This window comes from Corythoichthys intestinalis, chromosome 2 (assembly GCF_030265065.1).
Source record: "Corythoichthys intestinalis isolate RoL2023-P3 chromosome 2, ASM3026506v1, whole genome shotgun sequence".
Taxonomy (NCBI): Eukaryota; Metazoa; Chordata; class Actinopteri; order Syngnathiformes; family Syngnathidae; genus Corythoichthys; species Corythoichthys intestinalis.
In genome coordinates, this window is record NC_080396.1 from 4,433,487 (window position 1) to 4,456,838 (window position 23,352).

At 36.4% G+C, this 23,352-nt stretch overlaps 1 protein-coding gene and 1 long non-coding RNA gene across 4 annotated transcripts in view; one reads left to right on the top strand and one right to left on the bottom strand.

Annotated features, from left to right (window-relative positions):
- The window catches only part of LOC130912033 (uncharacterized), a 42,625-nt gene extending 23,034 nt beyond the window's left edge, over nucleotides 1-19,591 (top strand). Inside the window, exon 3 of the long non-coding RNA XR_009062522.1 lies at nucleotides 19,475-19,591. This is a non-coding gene — a long non-coding RNA (uncharacterized LOC130912033). The remainder of the gene's footprint in view (nucleotides 1-19,474) is intronic.
- The window catches only part of LOC130912032 (LIM domain and actin-binding protein 1-like), a 56,797-nt gene that overhangs the window by 25,228 nt on the left and 8,217 nt on the right, over nucleotides 1-23,352 (bottom strand). For 2 of the 3 annotated variants that reach the window (XM_057829796.1, XM_057829795.1), the window contains exon 2: nucleotides 18,990-19,105. In XM_057829796.1, the coding sequence (XP_057685779.1) occupies nucleotides 18,990-19,105 (116 nt within the window). Of the gene's footprint in view, nucleotides 1-7,586; nucleotides 7,927-18,989; nucleotides 19,106-23,352 lie in introns of those variants that run through there. The other variant, XM_057829797.1, reaches the window with a different exon arrangement.

Below are 23,352 nucleotides of genomic sequence, written 5' to 3' on the forward strand. Positions count from 1 at the left end.
GGGGGGACTGATGAAACTGAAGTTGAATTTTTGGGGGAGAAACGACATATGTGGAGGAAAAATGGAGCAGCTCACCACCATCAAGACCTTATCCCCACCGTGAAGCATGGTGGAGGGAGCATCATGATTTGGGGCTGTTTTGGTACCTCAGGGCCTGGACAACTTGCAATCATTAATGGAAGAATGAATTCAAAAGTATCAGGATATTTTGCAGGAAAACTGGAGGACGTCTGTTAGATAGTTGAAGCTAAAAAGAGGATGGATACTGCAACTAGACAATGATCCAAAACACAGAAGTAAATCAACTTCAGAATGGTTTCAGAAAAATAAACGTCTGGAGTGGCCAAGTCAAAGTCCAGACTTGAACCCCATTAAGATGCTACAGAAAGTCCCTACAGAAAGTGATTCATGCCTGACATACCAGGAATCTGACTGAACTACAGCAGTTTTGTAGAGAAGAATGGGCCAAGATTAGTCCTGATCGATGTGCCAGACTGATCTGCAGCTACAGGAAGCGAATGGTTGAAGTTATTGCTGCCAAAGGCGCGGGGGGGGGGGGGGGGGGGGGGGGGGGGTTCGGTGGGGGGGGGCACAAAATATTAAATGTAATGGTTCACTAACTTATTTTTCCCCCTTCTGTCATTGTTTGCATACTAACCTCATTAAAATATGAAAACTAGAGCTGTCAAACGATTAAAAATTTTAATCGAGTTAATTACAGCTTATAAATTAATTAATCGTAATTAATCGCAATTAATCGCAATTCAAACCATCTATAAAATATGCCATATTTTTCTGTAAATTATTGTTGGAATGGAAAGATAAGACACAAGATGGATACATACATTCAACATACTGTACACAAGGACTGTATTTGTTTATTATAACAATAAATCAACAAGATGGCATAAAAATTATTAACATTCTGTTAAAGCGATCCATGGATAGAAAGACTTGTAGTTCTTAAAAGATAAATGTTAGTACAAGTTATCTAAATTTTATATTAAAACCCCTCTTAATGTTTTCGTTTCAATAAAATTTGTAAAATTTTCAATCAAAAAATAAACTAGTAGCCCGCCATTGTTGATGTCAATAATTACTTACACAGTGCTCATGGGTGCTGAAGCCTATAAAATCAGTCGCACCCAAGCGCCAGCAGAGGACGGCAAAACTCCATAAAACACAATTAACAAGTGGGCATTTCAGTGTACTGTCATTTAAATCTGTCTGAGTGGGGCATGTGCGTTAATTGCGTCAAATATTTTAACGTGATTAATTTAAAAAATTAATTACCGCCCGTTGACGGGATAATTTTGACAGCCCTAATGAAAACCGATACATGTTTGGGTAGTTTTAGTTAAAGCAGATACTTTTTTCATCTGTGTGATTTTGACAAAGATCAGATTACGTTTGATGGTGATTTTATGCAGAAATCTGACAAATTCCAAACGGTTCAGATACTTTTTCATACCACTGTATTTCCTTTGTTTACATTTATAGTCATACGTACCGGTAGTTCTTTTATTGCATTGCTGTGATCGGAACGCTCTATTACTGGTCGTTATCTTTCGTATGGTAAATAATTTTTCATAATACGAAGCGAAAAAGTGTCGAAAAACTTTAGGTAAAATGAATTTTTCATGTACCAAAGCCTTTGTATCTCGAGGTACTCGAGGTGGATTATTTTGTTTGCTTGTAGGCCTTAACTGGAACGATCGCTGCCAACCCTCCCAGTCAAAACCGATTGGCCGTACATCACCCTCAATGGCAGCCAAAATAATAAGAAAAAATACATTGATCAAACAATCATTTTTTAAATCTAGGAGCAACCAACTCGGAACTGGCTACTCATTGATTTTCCCTCCATAAAGTTGGTGAGACAACCTTTAGTACTACAGTAGCAAACAAAAAGCAAACAGAAGAACACGTGTAGCTACCTCTTGTGAAGAAGACAAACAAAGATAGAGACGAAGAAGCCGCCGCAGACGTTCAATGTGGTGCTCAGCTGGTGTCCGGGCGCAGACTGAGCAAGCTGGCCCAGATTGGTTGATGACACAAAGGGGATGAGGGCTGGAGTGAAGCCCCCAGAGAGGCTTTGAGGGGAGCATGTGCAGCAGGAGGTCAGGGGATAAAAAGAGGAGGGGGTGGGACGGGTTTAACTGGAGAACGTCTGGATGAGGTTACCGTTAATGAAATAGGAAAGAGCAGTGTTGCTTTTTTGTTAAAAGTGATCTCATTTTTCAAGAATATCCTTCAACGATTTTAAAAAAAATTGATGTTAGATTTGCATTGCATGCATATTTAACATTTTTTTGGGGCTCAGCCCAAAACTACACCTCAGGAGGCAAGATGGATATTTAGAATTTCTTTAAAACTAACTAAGCTTACAAAAGCTTCAACAACAACTAAGCTTGAACCGAGGATTGAACTACGAACAGTGTCAAGCTGTATATATGTATATATATATATATATATATATATATATATATATATATATATATATATATATATATTAGGGCTGTCAAAATTATCGTGTTAACGGGCGTTAATTATTTTTTTAAATTAATCACGTTAAAATATTTGACGCAATTAACGCAGATGCCCCGCTCAGATAAATTTAAATGACAGTTCAGTGAAACGCTCACTTGTGTTTTATGGAGTTTTGCCGCCCTCTGCTGGCGCTTGGGTGCGACTGATTTTATAGGCTTCAGCACCCATGAGCATTGTGTAAGTAATTATTGACATCAACAATGGCGGGCTACTAGTTTATTTTTTGATTGAAAGTTTTACAAATTTTATTAAAACGAAAACATTAAGATGGGTTTTAATACAAAATTTCTATAACTTGTACTAACATTTTTCTTTTAAGAACTACAAGTCTTTCTATCCATGGATCGCTTTAACAGAATGTTAATAATGTTAATGCCATCTTGTTGATTTATTGTTATAATAAACAACTACAGTCCTTATGTACCGTGTGTTGAATGTATATATCCATCTTGTGTCTTATCTTTCCATTCCAACAATAATTTACAGAAAAATATGGCATATTTTATCGATGGTTTGAATTGCGATTAATTACGATTAATTAATTTTTAAGCTGTAATTAACTCGATTAAAATTTTTAATCATTTGACATATGTATATATATGTATACATATATATATATATATATATGGCAGAAAACGCAGACAAGGCTGAAAAAGCAGTTTCTGCTCTTGCACCCCTCTTTTAAAGAAACTGCTGTATTTTAAGCCAAAAGAACTGTTGTGTTTGATACAACAATATGTCTATATGCTGCCATAGCAGTTTCATAGTGCAGCATGCCCCGAACTATTTTTAATGTGTCCGTTTTACCCTGGAGAACTCCATTTACAGACACGGCGTAACTGCTTCTGTTTCACCCAACCATGAAAACAAGGTAAGTAATTATATATTTTTTCAAAATGTCTATCATTTTTAGCTCAGAATCATTAATTAATGTCTAATATTTCGTTTTTTTTTTTTTTTGGAAAAACTTTTCACTCGCATATTTTAAAAGTTTGAAACAAATTACATCACAATGAAAAAAAATGTGTCTGTAAATAGGTCACGGATATCTACAGTGGGGCAAATAAGTATTCAGTCAACCACTAATTGTGCAAGTTCTCCCACTTGAAAATATTAGCGAGGCCTGTAATTGTCAACATGGTTAAACCTCAACCATGAGAGACAGAATGTGGAAAAAAAAACAGAAAATCACTTTTTTTTTTTTTTAAGAATTTATTTGCAAATCATGGTGGAAAATAAGTATTTGGTCCATACCAAAAGTTAATCTCAATACTTTGTCATGTACCCTTTGTCCATACCAAAAGTTAATCTCAATACTTTGTCATGTACCCTTTGTTGGCAATTAACGGAGGCCAAACGTTTTCTGTAACTCTTTTTCACACACTGTTGCTGGTATTTTGGCCCATTCCTCCATGCAGATCTCCTCTAGAGCAGTGATGTTTCGGGGCTGTGGTTGGGCAACACGGACTTTCAACTCCCTCCACAGATTTTCTATGAAATTGAGTTCTGGAGACTGGCTAGGCCACTCCAGGACCTTGAAATGCTTCATACGAAGCCACTCCTTTGCTGCCCTGGCTGTGTGTTTGGGATCATTGTCTGAAAGACCCAGCCACGTCTCGTCTTCAATGCCCTTGCTGATGGAAGGAGATTTTCACTCAAAATCTCTCCATACATGGCCCCATTCATTCTTTCCTTTTACACAGATCAGTCTCCTGGTCCCTTTGCAGAAAAACAGCCCCAAAGCATGATGTTTCCACCCCCATGATTCACAGTGGGTATGGTGCAATTCAGTATTCTTTTTCTTCCAAACACGAGAACTTGTGTTTCTACCAAAAAGTTCTATTTTGGTTTCATCTGACCATAACACGTTCTCCCAGTCCTCTTCTGGATCATCCAAATGCTCTCTAGCGAACTACAGACGGGCCTGGACGTGTTCTTTCTTCAGCAGGGATACATGGCCCCATTCATTCTTTCCTTTACACAGATCAGTCGTCCTGGTCCCTTTGCAGAAAAACAGCCCCAAAGCATGATGATTCCACCCCCATGCTTCACAGTGGGTATGGTGCAATTCAGTATTATTTTTCCTCCAAACACGAGTGTTACTGATAGTAGCCTTTGTTACTGTGGTCCCAGCTCATTCACTAGGTCCCCCTCTTGTGGTTCTGGGATTTTTGCTCACCGTTCTTGTTATCATTTTGACGCCACGAGGTGAGATCTTGCATGGAGCCCCAGATCGAGGGAGATTATTAGAGGTCTCGTATGTCTTCCATTTTCTAATAATTGCTCCCGCAGTTGATTTCTTTACACTAAGCGTTTTACCTATTGCAGATTCAGTCTTCCCAGCCTGGTGCAGGTCTACAATTTTGTCTCTGGTGTCCTTCAACAGCTCTTTGGCCATAGCCATAGTGGAGTTTGGAGTGTGACAGGTGTCTGTTATACCGATAATGAGTTAAAACAGGTGCCATTAATACAGGTAACGAGTGGAGCCTTGTTAGACCTCGTTAGAAGTTACACCTCTTTGACAGCCAGAAATCTTGCTTGTTTGTTGGTGACCAAATACTTATTTTCCACTATAATTTGGAAATAAATTCTTTAAAAATCAAAAAATGTGATCCCCCCCCCACATTCTGTCTCTCATGGTTGAGGTTTACCCATGTTGACAATTACAGGCCTCTCTAATCTTTTCAAGTAGGAGAACTTGCACTATTGGTGGTTGACTCAATAGTTATTTGCCCCACTGTATATTTAATTAATGAATTTAGACAGGCAATGTTGAGTGGTCTTAAGACAAATGTTTTTTTTTTTTTTTTTTTTGCATTCCTGGATAGTTAAGTGATTATTAACATATTTGTATTTATTGTGTATGTTAATGTAATTTAAGTTATGTTCAAATATTGCAATTTAAATTTGCTAATAAAATCTAGACATTTATGTTTTCAAAATGTTTCTTACTAGTTTTTGAAAACAAAGGTTTGAATTGAATGGTTTATTACGGAAGAGTATTGCATTCACTTGGAAAAATTTTTAAAATGGGGGACTGTTTTTTGAATTCATTTTTTTCCCCCAACTTTGTTTTTCTGAGTAATTTCTTTTTGGGGTTTTTTAATTAATTTTTTTTCCAACTTTGTTTTTCTAAATATTTTATTTTTGGGTTTGTTTTTGAATTATTATTTTTTTTTCCTGAGCTTGGCTACCGGTGAAAAAATATTTATTCAAAATTTAAGCACTTGGAAGTCTCACGCGAATTGCATCCTGCAAGTTCAGTACTGGAAGACACCTCTCGCGACACCTTCAAACGGCCATTTTACAAGATAATATTTTTTCCTGAGCTTGCTAATGCTAATGGCTACCAAGGAAAAAATAATAATTCAAAAAACAAACCTGAAAATAAATTATTTTGAAAAACAATGAAATGAAAAAAAAAATTCAAAAAACAAACCCGAAAATAAATTATTTTGAAAAACAAAGTTGGACAAAAAATTAATTTAAAAACAAGCCAAAAATAAATTATTTTCAAAAACAAGGTTGAAAAAAAGCAATTAATTAAAAAACAACCTGAAAATAAAATATTTTGAAAAACAAAGTTGGAAAAAAAATTAATAAAAAAAACCAGCCCAAAAATAAATAACTCAGAAAAACGAAGTTGGGGGAATAAAATTAATTCAAAAACAAACCCAAAAATAAATTATTTTGAAAAACAAGGTTGGAAAAAAGCAATTAATTCAAAAAACAAACCCGAAAATAAATTATTTTGAAAAACAAAGTTGAAAAAAAAATTAATTCAAAAAAACATACCTAAAAATAAATAACTCAGAAAAATGAAGTTGCGGGAAAAAATTAATTAAAAAAACAAACCCGAAAATAAATTATTTTGAAAAACAAGGTTGGAAAAAAAGCAATTAATTCAAAAACAACCCCAAAAATAAATAATTTTGAAAAACAAAGTTGGGAAAAAAATTATTTCAAAAAACAAACCCAAAAATGAATAACTCAGAAAAACGAGGTTGGGGGAAAAAAAATAATTCAAAAAACAAACCCGAAAATAAGTTATTTTGAAAAACAAAGTTGGAAAAAAAGTAAATTTAAAAAACGAACCCGAAAATAAATTATTTTGAAAAACAAAGTTGGAAAAAAAGCAATTAATTCAAAAACAACCCCAAAGGCAAGGCAAAAACAAAGATGGAAAAAAAAATTATTTAAAAAACAAACCCGAAAATAAATTATTTGGAAAAACAAGGTTGGGAAAAAAAACAATTCAAAAACAACCCCAAAAATAAATTATTTTGAAAAACATATTTGGAAAAAAAATAATTCAAAAAACAAACCCAAAAGTAAATAACTCAGAAAATGGAAGTTGGGAAAAAAATTAATTACCTCCAAAATTAATTACTCAGAAAAAAGGAGGGTTTAAAAACAGCCCCCAAAACAATACTCAGAAAAACAGAGTTGGGGAAAAAAAAACAAATTTTTAAATTTTTTATTTTTCATGTGAATGCAATACGCTTCTGTAGTTTTATCACCTGAACCAATACATATGAAAGTTAATTAGCATAAGTCAATACAGACTTATTTTGCATGGATCACTTAGCCTATCAATTAATTAGGTTGATATTCGTGAGAAATGTAGCCCTGACCCCCATTCACCCAATCAGTTTGGTCTTATTAATGTCCTGTCCACAGCAAAAAGTCTACATGCAGATTATGCTGTTATATGGTCCCTACCAATGTTGAGACCAAACCTGTGCCCTTGTCTGGCGGTTTGGCTGGCGGGATACCGGCAATCTGGCTAAAAGGTCAAATTCCAACCCTTCATTTAGTGTGGAAAATAAATTAGAAACTGAAAAAATTAGCTTAACAATTGCTAATTTTCACTCGAACAACGCCGGGCCATACTGCTAGTCTACTGTATTTTTGACTTGTGTGTCACACTTCAATCTTCCTACTCTGTCTATATGTAAAACCGAATTCCAGTAAAAAGACACGTGAAAAGAAATGAGATTTTAGCTTGAAGTTGACAAAATGGACTCCATACTCACTCGCTGGGGTGGTTGAGGCCCGTTTCGGTGCGCTTAGGGTTCATCATCATCGGGCAAAGGGGCTGTGCGGTTTGCATCAGTGGCTTTATGATGAAAGGTGATGGCTTAAAGACGCACATGTTTGGGGCGGGTCTTTTGTCCACATAATAAGGAGAAAGGTGCGTGTCACACAGCCAACTGTTTATAATTAGCCGATTTGTCATTACCTCACCGTTGCGTCGGAATATCACCTCTTTTTAATGCTAAATGTAATTATTCGTTTGGTCACATCACAAGAAAGAAGTGAATGGGTTTGCGGGCTTTCCTCTTCGACGCTGCGGTATAACTCCGTTGTCACATATTAAAATTGAAGATGCACGATAATATCGGTTACCGATAATTATCGGCCGGTAATGGCAATTATGACGTTACACAGATAATAGATATTTTTAAAAATTCAACCTATAATGCAATCCGATAATTCTATACTTTATTTAGCCTTCAAGTGTGTGCAACCGACAGTTTTGTCGAATTCTGGGCCGGCACCCCAACCCCTCCTAAAGGTATTTTTTGTGCAATTAAGTAATTAGTAAGCATTATGAATATTAATTAATAGACATTGATTCGACGTTGGAATTTACTACTTGCTCACATTTGATGTGGAAAAAGTAGCGATAAATTGTATTTTTGCACAGTAACATTTCGTCTTTTTTATAATTTTGTATGTATGCAGAGGTTGCGCTAGACATTTTCGTTGTCTGTCATTTTGACTGACAGGGTCATAAAAATCCGGTCATAGTCTATTTTTACCCGTCACTTAAAATTTTTAAATGATAATGATGACATATTCAATAGTATTTAGTTTTCATTCATTTTTAATTAATATTGTAACGCTTGCTTGGCGGCGAAAAATTAGACACGGAAGTCGTGGTATTTTTCTCCCTCTTTTTACTCTGCTTACCGCCAACAACACCAACAAAACAACAACTCCGCCCCCAAAGAAAAAGAGGCAACTATATAGACCCCAATCACCAACGTCACACAATGATCTTAATTGTGGTTGTCAGCCCAAAATCTTCTAAATATATATTAAATGCATCTTACCAGATATAAAAAGACTACTACATAGTCTGTGGTGATCGTTTGGTGCCCAATTTTCTTGTCGACTTACAGCAGTCCATCTCGCTCTCATCTTCGGGTCTCTCAGAATACGGTAGAACTTCAAGTCTCACCGTCTATCTTCTCTGTTACAGCAACTAACCGCCACACACGCCTTCACCATTTTGATTATTAATATTTACAAGCAGAAAAACACGCCGTAATAGGAGGCATGTACGTGGCGGTAATGTGTAAACATGACGAGCTGACACACAATATGGCAGCTCCGGTCAGGGGGGCAGAGTTGTGACGTCATGTGATTGGGGTCTATACACAGGCGGCAATCTTGTCCATCAATTGGATGACGCGCTGGCACACCGGGTGCACCAATAAGAACCTCGCGTTGATGTGTCAATCACGGTGCCGCCGCCAGACCCCGGTTACGTTACAATATTCTGACAGAATAGCCAACGACGTCATGCATTAAGAGAGACAATAGCTAATTAATATCGCCACCCTGTGGTCTGGGGTGTGAATTGCAACCTGTCAAAATGACGGACGGACTTCAGTTTTTTCCGTCACCGTTTTAAAAAACCGGTCAACGACGGAAAATATCCGGTTAACGCGACCCCTGGTATATGTATATCTTTTCAATAGTTATCGGCTTGACATTATCGGTTGTCGGCTGGAAGAAGAAGGTGATTATTGGTTATCGGTATCGGTTGAAAAATGCATGATCGTGCATCACTAATTAAATTATTTTTTTTCGCGCTTGTTGAGTGTGTCAGTTACGCTTAATGGGGAGCTTGAGTTCAGGAACAACACTATTTATTGCTTAATTGCTGTTAGCGTTGTCGGTAAGGTGGGTGAAGGTTCCAAAATGTTCTTACAAAAGTACTCGTACTCAATTTGTTTTTGAGTGTAGCGTAGCCTTCAAAAGGGTGTGCTGGCAGCTAAGATAAGTAAGGTTGCTTATTATTTGATATTTCAGACTATTTACAGTGGGGAGAAGAAGTATTTGATAGACTGCCGAGTTTGCTGGTTTTCCCACTTGCAAGCCATGTAGAGGTCTGTAATTTGTATCATAAGTTCTCTTCAACTGTGAGGGACGGAATCTAATACAAAAATCCAGAAAATCACATTGTGTAATTTTTAAATAATAAATTTGTATTTAACTGCATGAAATATGTAAGTATTTGATATATTACCAACTACTAAATATTTTGACTCTTAGTTCTTTTTTAAGAACCCCTGCTGTTCTCCACTCATTACCGGAAGTAACTGCACCTGTTTGAACTTGTTACCTGTGTAAAAGACACCTATTCACATGCTCAAACAAACAAACTCCAACCTCTCCACAATGGCCAAGACCAAAGAGCTGTGTAAGGACATCAGGGATAAAATAATAGACCTGCACAAGGCTGGGATGGGCTACAGGAAAATAAGCATGCAGCTTGGTGAGAAGGTAACAACTAGAGATGTCCCGATCGATCGGCATCCCGATCGATCCAGTCCGATCACGTCATTTTCAAAGTATCGGAATTGGCAAAAAAATATCGGCCATGCCTTTTTTTAATATATATATATATATATATATATATATTTTTTTTTTAATTAAATTGTTTTCTAATTGTATTTAACGTTACAGACATATTATGTTACACTCATCCAGAGTCTTTAGTTTAGGCTTAAGGTAGGGTTATCAAATTTATCCCGACAACGGCGGTAATTAATTTTTTTATAAATGTATCACGGTACAATATTTAACGCAATTAATGCATGCGTTGCACGACCCACTCACGCATTTTCACGTTCAATCTGTAATGGCGCTGTTTTACCTATATAGAGAGATAAAAGGCAGCGTTAAATGAGTAGAGTAGAGCTGAAACGAGTACTCGAGCAACTCGAGTAACTCGAGTTTAAAAACTGATCCGAGTAATTTTATTCACCTCGAGTAATCGTTTATTTTGACAGCTCTAAGCATCACGTTTTGCTCGGACTACTTTTAATTCGGGACAACGCGCTGTCAAACGACGCCGACGTTGCTAAATACTAGCCCGCACGATGCTACGTTGGTAAAAGGTAGCGTCTGATGCGTCTCATAGAGATCACATGTATGTTGAACTAGATGCGAAATGACAGACTCGGCCGCGTCTGGGCAGCGTTAGTAAACAGCCGCCATCTTAAAGCAGTAGAGCGCTAAGCGCTAATAAAGAGAGCTAAGCGCTAATAAATAAGATTAACGTTACTGTCGCTACTAGCTCACGTAACGTTAGCCCTGCGGAGGGATAGGTTTCTATTAATTATGACCACTTTCGATGCGTGGCTAACGTGTCTTACATACAGGCTTTAACATAACAGCGTTGTGGAGTGATGAGGGTGTAAAATAAAAACTCAATAATGCTAACTATCAATTTTAGCTCAGTAGTCATTGCTGGATAAACACCAAGTAGCACTGGTCCCTAACGTGCTCCAATACAGCCTGTATCATATATTTATTTTGAACACTGCAAAAACTCAAAATCCTATCAGGACTTACAGTTTAGACTAACTTAAAACTTAACTAGAACTTAAAAATGGCTTGACACAAAGAGAAATTCAATTGAAACTCGTGGGAAAAAAATCCTAACTTTTAAGTGATGTGTGTTATCAAGCGTAACGGCATTTATATATATATATATATATATATATATATATATATATATATATATATATATATATATATATATTTTTTTTTTTTTTTTTATAAGATCTAAAAGTTTTTTGAGTGAAAGCAGTGAATTAGTCTTTTTTTTTTTAAATTCTAGTTACATCTGAGATGCAATTGTTGGCTGTTTTCAACAATATACATCGAAAATAAAGACATTGATTGACTGAAAATGGTTCAAAATTAGATGAAATGTCTTGTTTTCTCATGTATATTTATAATTGCTCTTCACCTAAAACTATATTTGTTTTATCCGATTACTCGATTAATCGATAGAATTTTCAGTCGCTTACTCGATTACTAAAATATTCGATAGCTGCAGCCCGAGAGTAGAGTTAATATTGGCAGCCTTTGGAGCCTCTTTTTACTAGGCTAAAGCCTTACAATCCCTCTCCCTACGATTAGAAATATCATGGGACGCCAGGTAGCAATTGATCTTTTTCTTAACACCTTATGTTATTTCCCAACCCAGAGAAGATATATCAATTGGTAGCACTACGCACAGTCATGGTTCCACTTCCCATCATGCATTTGGGCATGGCTACAGTATCATTTACTGAAAGCTCAACAAATACACTCGATGGCAATATTTAGTCACAATATACAAAGTCACAAGTCTTTCTATCCGTGGATCCCTCTCACAGAAAGAATGTTAATAATGTACATGCCATCTTGAGGATTTATTGTCATAATAAACAAATACAGTACTTATGTACTGTATGTTGAATGTATATATTCTCCCGAGTTTTATTCATTTTTTTCTTAATGCATTGCCAAAATGTATATGATCGGGAAAAATTATCGGGAATGATCGGAATTCAATCGGGAGCAAAAAAAAGCAATCGGATCGGGAAATATCGGGCTCGACAGATACTCAAACTAAAACGATCGGATCGGGAGCAAAAAAACATGATCGGAACAACCCTAGTAACAACTGTTGGAGCGATGATTAGAAAATGGAAGAAGTTCAAGTTGACGGTCAATCTGCCTCGTTCTGGGGCTCCATGCAAGATCTCACCTCGTGGGGCATCACTGATCATGAGGAAGGTGAGGGATCAGCCCAGAACTACACGGCAGGACCTGGTCAATGACCTGAAGAGAGCTGGAACCACAGTCTCGAAGAAAACCATCGGAAACACATTACGCCGTCATGGATTCAAATCCTACAGCGCACGCAAAGTCCCGCTGCTGAAGCCAGTGCATGTCCAGACACGTCTGAAGTTTGCCACTGACCATCTGGATGATCCAGAGGAGCAATGGGAGAAGGTCATGAGACCAAAATGGAACTTTTTGGTCTAAACTCGGCTCATCGTGTTTGAAGGAAAAAGAAGGATGAGTAAAACCCCAAGAACACCATCCCAACCCTGAAATATGGAGGAGGAAACATCATTTTTTGGGGCTGCTCCTCTGCCAAGGGTACAGGACGACTGCACCGTATTGAGGGGAGGATGGATGGGGTTATGTATCGCCAGATCTTTGGTGACAACCTCCCTCCTTCAGTGAGAGCCCTGAAGCTGGGTCGTGGCTAGGTCTTCCAGCATGACAACGACCCAAAGCACACAGCCAAGCAACTAAAGAGTGGCTCCATAAGAAGCATCTTAAGGTCCCGAAGTGGCCTAGCCAGTCACCAGATCTGAACCCGATAGAAAATTTATGGAGGGAGCTGAAAGTCCGTGTTGCCCGGCAGCAGCCCCGAAACCTGAAGGCTCTGGAGAAGATCTGCATGGAGAAATGGGCCAAAATCCCTGCTGCAGTGTGTGCAAACCTTGTCAAGGACTACAGGAAACGTTTGGTATCTGTAATAGCAAACGAAGGTTTCTGTACCACATATTAAGTTCGATTTTTGTGATGTATCAAATACTTATTTCATGCAATTAAATGCAATTTTATTATTTAAAAATCATACAACGTGATTTTCTGTATTTTTTGTATTAGATTCCGTCCCTCACAGTTGAAGACAACTTATGATACAAATTACAGACCTCTACATGCTTTGCAAGTGGGAAAACCAGCAAAATCGGCAGTGTATCAAATACTTCTTCTCCCCACTGTATGTTGCCTTCCACCCTGCAGATCTCTCGCACACCCCCATACTGGATGTAACCCCAGACCATGATTTTGCCACCACCAAACTTCACTGTTTTGTGGCAAAAGGTGGATTTTTCGGATGAATCTTCCATTGAATTACACCACAGTCGGCAAAAGGTGGATTTTTCTGATGAATCTTCCATTGAATTACACCACAGTCGAGATTCACTCAGGAAACAGTGAAGTTTGGTGGTGGCAAAATCATGGTCTGGGGTTACATCCAGTATGGGGGTGTGCGAGAGATCTGTAGGGTGGAATGCAACATAAATAGCCTGAAATATCAACAAATATTAGCTGCTTCTTACATTCCTAACCATAAAAAGGGACAAATTCTGCAGCAGGATGATGCTCCATTGCATACTTCAATCTCTACCTCATAGTTCCTCAAGGCAAACAAGATCAAGATCCTCCAGGACTGGCCAGCCCAGTCACCAGACATGAACAGGATGAAAGAGGAAGCATGGAAGACGAAACCCAAGAATGTTGATGAACTCTGGGAGGCATGCAAGACTGCTTTCTTTGATTTTCCTGATGACTTCATCAATAAATTGCATGAATCCTTGCCGAAGCCCATGGAAGTCATACAAAATATTAAATTTGGATCTCACTGCACCGCTACTTAATTCGCGTATTTTATGTAACGTATTTTTGTATTTGAAGTACATTTTTTTGTTCAAATTGTTGTTTAATGAACATCCAGACCTTTAGAGATGGTTTTGTATCCTTTCCCAGCTTTATACAAATCAACAATCCTTGATCACAGGTCTTCAAATAGCTCTTTTGACCGAGCTATGATGCCCATCAGACGATGCTTCTCATCAAGACAATTCTTACCTGGTGTGTGTTTTATAGTGGGCAGGGCAGCTTTAAACCACTCATCAGTGATTGACTTAAATTGTTTGGTAAAAATAGGTTTCAAATGCTCTTTAAGAATCCTTAGGCAGAGGGTTCACTTATTTTTCCCTCTTCCGTCATTGTTTGCATGGTATTCTGATTAAAATATGAAAACCTATACATGTTTGGGTGGTTTTAGTTGAAGCAGACACTGTTTTTACATCTGTGTGATTTTGACAGATCACATGACATTTGATGCATAAGCGGATCTTAAGGGGGGCAGGGCGGCCACCCCAGCCCCCCGGTGGCCGAAAAGTGTCATTGCATGTAATTGACTTTCATATAGTTGTATGGCAATAAAAGCAATAAAACTGCAACAAAAATGAATGAAATGAACAAAAAACACATTTCTATAATAGGTCGAAATATTTTTCGAGCACCTTAGACAGTCATTTTCTTTGCATAAAATATAATATATATATATATATATAATGGAGAAAAAATATTTTTTAAAATTATTTTTTCTTTGATTGAAAATAATATTATTTTTTGATTGAAGCAACTTTTTGGGGGGATTGAATGATTTAGATACAGATGTGCTAACCATAATATGGCCCTAACACAAAAAGGATTGCTTCAATCAAAGAAAACTTTTTCAATGAAAAATGAAGTGTTCATATGCAAATTTTTCAACCTCAAATATTTTTTCACATTAAAAACTTTTTTCTATGATTGAAATTTTTCTTTTTTTTGATTGAAGTGATTTTTCTTTTACAAAATCTATATTTTTTTGAAGCAACTTACTGTTTTTTGATTGAATAATAAAGAGAAAAATGTCCTAGCCAAAATGCGGCCCAAACAAATCAACATTACTTAAATGAAAAAAAAAAATAATAATAATAATAATAATAACAATAATAATAATAATCAAAGAAAAATAGCCGTCACATGCATTTTTGCATATGCATGAGTTTTTTGAGTTTCAATTTTTTTTTTTTTTTTGCATTCAAACACATGTTTTTTTGATTGATGCGACTTCTTTTTTTGGTTGAAAATATATATTTTGATTGAAGCAACTTTTTTTTTTTTTTTTTAATTGAAGCAACTTTTTTTTGATTGAACAATAAAGACACAAATCTACCTCCATATGGCTCTGCTCAGGGGATACAATTTTTGACTGGGGTAACTACATTGGCACGACACCAGCGGGCATACCAAATTCAATGGATGACGATCTTGGCAAAAAGTATTGCCTAAGCAGCCCGATTTAGAATTCCCCTCAAGAGTGATGGGAAACAAAAAATTGTCAACTTATTATTTTAAATATTCTTATAAGTTAATTTTATTGCTGACACCGCGTTTTGGGGTCATCAACATGTTGTGCCCCCCCTGCCCCAAAAGGCAAACTCCGCCTATGATTTGATGGTGATTTTATGGAGAAATGTGACAAATTCCAAAAGGTTCAGATCCCTTTTCATTGCACTGTATGTGTTGTATTATCAATACTAGTGGTGTCAACAATAATCGATGCGGCGATGCATCCCAATGCAGGGCATGGACGATTCGATTCGATGCAGGCAACAAGCCGAATCTATTCAGCGCATTTTAAAATATATAAGTACGTTCAAAAATCTTCCCTGCGCAATTCCAGTGATGCAACGGATTTGGTTTCCCCATTTGTATTATTATTCTCATGTTTCATTTTCTACACACGCATAACTCTGGTCAAGTTTTCCACCAACCTCGTAAAAGCCAAAATTCTCCAGATGTCTGCTTTCAATGTCTTAGGTGCATCAATAATCTTTCTCGCTCCCGCTTTCTCTGCTTTAGCCATTGTTATGTTATGTCGTATCTCTTAGAGGTTGGATCTTGTGCCCGAACCCGAACATTTTGGGCCCGACCCGACCCGAAATGTTAAGCATCCACGTTCGGGTCGGGTCGGGCCGCCGCGCCGACTAATAAATTATTTTTTAAAAAATGGGATAAAACCGAGAGCAGGCTCTCTGTATTGTGCATTTGCTTGTGCACGCACAAGAATGCGTGGCGCCGCCCGCTTTTTCTACTTCTCCTCCCGCTGTGGCGCTTGCGATTCGTTACGAAAGACACTTTTATTTATGCACACAAAGGCAACACAAATGTGATCCTTTTGAATCGTCTCCTCTGTGTGTCTGCAAAACCGTTTAACCGTTTTTTTTGTTTTTTTTTTAGATTAAACTTTCCCAGCATTATTTCGTTGTGTAAATGCTTTTATAATGATCATAAAAATATGTAGACTATTTAAACATCAAGAAAAGTTTCGTTTTTTTCTGCTAACTGAGAATTCGTTACGAAGGACACTTTTATTTATGCACACAAAGGCAACACAAATGTGATCCTTTTGAATCTTCTCCTCTGTGTGTCTGCAAAACCGTTTTTTTGTTGTTGTTGTTTTTTGTTTTTGTTTTTAGATTAAACTTTCCCAGCATTATTTCACTGTGTAAATGCTTTTATAATGATCATGAAAATATGTAGACTATTTAAACATTAAGAAAACTTGCGTCGAAAAAATGAAAATAAATTGCTGCTGCTGCGTTGTTGTTTTTTTCGTGTCACTCCAATAACAGCAACAACAACAAAAATTTGGGTTAATCTAGTCAATTGATCGGGCTCGGGCCGGGTTGGGTTTCAATACCAGCGGGCCGTGTCGGGTCGAGCTGGATTTTTTAGGCCCGCTCTAACCTCTATTGCACATATATAGTGGGCTAGGCCTACATTTCACTTTTGTTCTACATTGCAATTAAGTTGATGTTTTGTTTGCAACTGAACTGATCCCTGGATTCATATTGCGATAAAGATGTTGCTGCACTACAATATTTTCTTTGTCGTTTTCTTTAGTATTTACTTGAATATTTTTATTGATGGGTCGTTGTGACTAAAATACAGTGACTGTTATTACTGATTTTGCACAGGAGTTCAGATGTTGCACTGTGTGAAAGGCTGCTACTGTGTGTAAAAAAAAAAAAAAGAGAAAGCCCTGGTCTCATTCAAAGCACCAATTAAATGCTGTGATCTGTTTGTTTTTTAAATATATATATATATATATATATATATATATATATATATATATATATATATATATATATATACACGCACAGTGAGGAGAACAAGTATTTGATACACTGCCAATGGGTTTTCCCATTGACTGTGTATCAAATACTTGTTCTCCCCACTGTATATTTACATTAGGGCTGTCAAAATTATCGCGTTAACGCGCGGTAATTAATTTTTTTAATTAATCACGTTAAAATATTTGACGCAATTAACGCACATGTCCCGCTCAGACAGTATTCTGCCTTTTGGTAAGTTTTACAGCAAGGCTTTTTGTGCTGTCTAACAGCGAACTCTTGTGGTTGCTTTGCGACATGGTTTATTGTTGTCTTGCCAGTTCAATATGGCTGCACGATGTTTCGGGCTGACGCCTACGTTGTAATGTTGTGCTTATATGATCCTTGGACAAGATTTGTCCGTAAGTATGGTTGTTGTAAAGAATGTACATATTATGTTAGTAAGTGAAATGTTATATTTTTTGTATGAGATGCTTTTTGTTTATGTTTAGTGAACCTGTATAGCGTGCTAAGCTAACGTTGTTGCAATGCTTGTGTACTTTTTTTTTGTAGTTTCACTACGGTCGAAAGAGGACAATGGTTTGAGGCCATTTTATTAATAAATCAGATGAAAAAGAAAGAAGTCTGATTATTATGGCGTCGTTCACTAGCTGTCTAGCTTTGGAAAAAGTAGACGCTTCGGAGTGAGGACAGCATAGACAGATTTAAATGACAGTAGAGTGAAATGCCCACTACAGTCCTTATGTACCGTATGTTGAATGTATATATCCATCTTGTGTCTTATCTTTCCATTCCAACAATTTATTTCACAGAATATATGTATAATTTACAGAAAAATATGACATATTTTATAAATGGTTCGAATTGCGATTAATTGCGATTAATTATGATTAATTAATTTTTAAGCTGTAATTAACTCGATTAAAATTTGTAATCGTTTGACAGCCCTAATTTTTATATATATATACAAATACATATATATATATATATATATATATATATATATATATATATATATACATATCTGAAAGTATTTTCATTTGACTTCAACCAGGAGTGACACAAGAGCCAATAAAAAGTTGTTTAATATCTGACCGATTGTGTTGCCTCATGATTAACGAAAAATATGCTTTGCTTTAGAATTTTAATGCATCCCAGGCTTTAATGCATCGCGATGCATTGCCGAATCGAATCGTGACCCTCTGAATCGAATCGAATCGTGAGGGCAGTGCCGATGCACACCTCTAATCAATACATTTTAAAAACTCAATCCTTTTTGTTTTTTACCATATACTCCCATTTTCCATTCTCCATGACACTCATGACTCCAGGCAAAGCGCTTCTTCCGTCATGCTCCGCTTTTAAACATTAGCCTCTTTTTTTGGAGCATGAAGGGAGATGCGGTCAGCTGAAGGAAAAGCCACACCATGTGACTGGGAGCGTGACGCCTCCGAGGCTCTTCGACAACAAGCAGACTCATCGACTCGGCGCGTGACCGATCGTTGGCCTGATAATAAGGAGCGATCAGACCAGCTGGATCGCTCGTGAGATGATGGAATAAAACGGGTTCGCTATTCTAGTCGTGACACTGACCTGGTCCGATTCCCGCTTTTCAAATATCATCTTCAGGTTTTTGAGGGGGACGCTCAGTCTTTCTGAAGCGGGCACCTCCTTCGATGTTCCTTCATGCTGTTCCATAATGCTGACACCTATGTACAGTGAGAAATGTTATTTATGAGACAATGTAACCAAAGCCTCACTTCCAAGCTAAGTACTAGGCAAGGCAAAGTAAGCTAAGCCAAGGCAAACTATGAAAAAAGGGTGACTTATAGTCCAGAAAATACTGTTGTAATTCGTCACTCAGTTTGTCATATTGGAGTATTTTTTATATGATTGTTTATGCAAAAAAAAAGTGTAATCCTCCAGTTTCCTACATTGATTTCAACTTCTTGTCAGGTTTTGACACGAAGCAAATGTAAAAACGCTGAATGGAGTGTAACATAGAGTTCATAATGATATTGACGGGTCAGATTCGTCCTTCACTGATTCCTTCCACAATCCGCTTTACTTATTTGCAGATGTTGCAGCAACACATGCAGCAATCCAATGCCGGATTTAGGTTGAAAAAGTATGAAAGCTGTACCGCCTACAAACAGGATGGATTGTCTCAGGAGTGATTTGTTCGAGGATTCAAGGTAATTATTAGATTTTTTTGTTTTTCACAAGAATTTTCTACATAAAACTATTTGTTGTAAGGCTACCGCCATATTGTCAGACATATTTATGTAAAATAAATGCTAACTTTTTTTTTTTTTTTTTGCTTTTAAATAAGAATCGAGACTGTGTTGCAACCATATCTATAAAGAATTCAGGGATTTAAGCATTTATTCACAAGAATTTTCATCAGAAAAAGCTCTTTGTTGTAAGGCTGACGCCAGATTTACTAACAGACTAGCATCGTACTTCGACATATTTACCTAAAATAAATGCTAACTGCACGTTTTTTTTTTTTTTTTTTTTTTTTTTTTTGCTTTTAACCAAGAATCGAGACTGTCTTGCAACCATATCTATAAAGAATTCAGGGATTTAAGCATTTATTCAAAAGAATTTTCACCGGAAAAGCTTTGTTTACATATGGCGGCCTCCACATTGACTAACAGACTAGCATCGTGCTTCGACATATTATTTATGTAAAATAAATGCTAACCGCACGTTTTTTTTTTTTTTTTTTTGCTTTAAACCCAGAATCGAGACTGTTTTGCAATCATATCTATAAAGAGTTCAGGGATTTAAGCATTGATTCACAAGAATTTTCACCAGAAAAGCTCTGTTTACATAAGGCGGCCGCCACATTGACTAACAGACTAGCATCATTCTTCGACTGTTTTACGTCCATATCTGGTAAATGGTAAATGGTGTTATACTTGTATAGCGCTTTTCCACCTTTCAAGGCTCTCAAACCGCTATCTATAAAGAATTCAGGGATTTAAGCATTTATACACAAGAATTTTCAACGGAAAAGCTCTGTTTACATATGGCGGCCAACACATTGACTAAAATCATTCTGTTTTACGTCCATATCTACAAAGAATTCAGGGATTTAGGCATTTATTCACAATAATTTTCACCGGAAAAGCTGTTTACATACAATAAGGCGGCCGCCACATTGACTAACAGACTAGCATCATTCTTCGACATATTTACGTAAAATAAATGCTAACTGCCTGGTTTTTTGCTCTTTTAACCAAGACTCGAGACTGTTTTACGTTCATATCCATAAAGAATTCAGGGATTTAAGCGTTTAATCACAAGAATTTTCAACAGGAAAAGCTCTTTGTTGTAAGGCTGTCGCCACATTTACTAACAGACTAGCATCGTACTTCGACATATTTACGTAAAATAAATGCCAACTGCATGTTTTTGGTTTTTTTTTTTTTGCTTTTAACCCAGAATCGAGACTGTTTTGCAACCATATCTATAAAGAGTTCAGGGATTTAAGCATTGACTCACAAGAATTTTCACCAGAAAAGCTCTGTTTACATAAGGCGGCCGCCACATTGACTAACAGACTAGCATCATTCGTCGACATATTTACGTAAAATAAATGCTAACTGCCTGTTTTTTTGCTCTTTTAACCAAGACTCGAGACTGTTTTACATTCATATCCATAAAGAATTAAGGGATTTAAGCATTTAATCACAAGAATTTTCAACAGAAAAAGCTCTTTGTTGTAAAGCTGTCACCACATTTACTAACAGACAAGCATCGTACTTTGACATATTTACGTAAAATAAATGCTAGCAGCACGTTTTTTTGTTTTTTGTTTTTGCTTTAGCCCAGAATCTAGACTGTTTTACATCCATATCTATAAAAAATTCTGGGACTTAAACATTTATTCACTAGAATTTTCAACCGAAAAGCTCTGTTTACATATGGCCCCCACCACATTGACTAACATCGTACTTCGACGTATTAACATAAAATAAATGCTAACCGTACATTTTTTTTTTTTTTTTTTGCTTTTAACAAAGAATCAAGACTGTTTTAGGTCCATATCTATACAGAATTTAGGAATTTAAGCATTTATTCACTAGAATTTTCAACAGAAAAGCTCTGTTTACATATGGCACCCACCACATTGACTAAGATCGTACTTCGACATATTTACATAAAATATATGCTAACTGTACATTTTTTTTGTTTTGTTTTAATTAAGAATCGAGACTGTTTTACGTCCAAGTCTATAAAGAATTCCTGGATTTAAGCATTTATTCAGAAGAATTTTCAATGGAAAAGCTCTGTTTGCATATGACGCCCACCACAATGATTAGCATCATTCTTCAACATTTTTACGTAAAACTGCCAGTTTTTTTTCTCTTTTAAGAAAGAATTGAGACTGTTTTATGTTTATATGTATAAAGAATTCTGGGATTTAAGCATTTATTCACAAAAATTTTCAACAGAAAAAGCTCTTTGTTGTAAGGCTAACGCCACGTTTACTAACAGACTAGCATAATTCTTCGACATATTTACATGAAATAAATGCTAACTGCCTGTTTTTATGCTCTTTTAACAAAGACTAGCGACTGTTAAGTTCACATCTATAAATAATTCAGGGGTGTCAGCATTTATTCACAAGAATTTCACCGGAAAAGCTCTATTTACATATGTCGGCTGCCACATTGACTAACAGACTAGCATCGTACTTCGACATAATATTTACGTAGAAAATGCTAAATGCACTTTTTTTTCTGTGCTTTTAACCAAGAATCGAGACTGTTTTGCATCCATATCTATGAAGAATTCAGGGATTTAAGCATTTATTGACAAGAATTTTGAACAAAAAAAGCTCTTTGTCTGTGATTCCATTGCCATGCCCCCTATTAATCGGCCCTGCGCCCCGTGTCCCGTCAATATCATTATGAAGTCCATGGGTTGCTCTTTTTTTTAACCCAGATAGTTAACACATTTTAGAGCTGTAATTAAGCTGCAATACCGTGATACCATGAAACTGTGATATTTTTGATATTTTTTGGTTATCATATCGTCTGAATCTCATACCGGCACAAGCATAGTTTGAATGCAGCGTGTGTTTTAGTTTATCACAGTTAAAGCCAAACGCTCTGTCTGGGTCGGCCCCCAACGTGAAGGCTTGTCGCAACGTTTGTGGGAGCTGTCTTGTCAACTGATGGTGAAGTTTATGCTTGAGTACAATTTTTGGCTACTCTACCCACTTCTGCTTTTACTAAACTTATACTTTACATTTGTTTATTTCTGGAACAGTTTGCCAGATTAGAGAACATCCTTGTTACAGTTTCAGTAAGTTTCAGTTTTAAGAAGAACAACTGCATTTTATGACTTAGTATTAGTGCCAAACAAAACAAGAAAAAAATAGCACTACGAGAGTGAAGTGAATAGCATTGCAAAATTAAAAGTCGAAATTAGGTCAGCAGCTATTAATCGATTAACTAGAGTAATTTAATTAGAAAAAAGATAATTAAATTTTGCTGCTTTGAACATTCGTTTAACTAAAGTGGCATTGTAATGCTTGGTTTGGAAAGTGTTTGCATTTAGTTTTATTGATTTGGGTGGATACACTGCCATCTAGTGGCAACAGTGAATATGAAAAAAACCTATTTCACATGGCTGAATCCAGCTGCTCCCTGTTAAGACCAACATCAGCTAAGTTTTTTTTTTTTTAATGCTTTCTTGATTTAGTTTATAGGTGTATTCAACAGTTTTTTTCCTGGGAATATGTGTTTGAACTTTGAACCATTTGTTAAGCACATTGTAAAAAAAAAAAAAAGTTAGCATTTTATAGCGTTTAAGCTAGCGGACTTTTGCAGTGCAAGTTAGCCAATTGTTCTTTTCTTGTACTAAGATCTTTTTTTAATACCTTTTGAGGCTCAGCTCAGGTATTTTAATTTTTTTGTGTTCCTTATCCAATTACCTGATT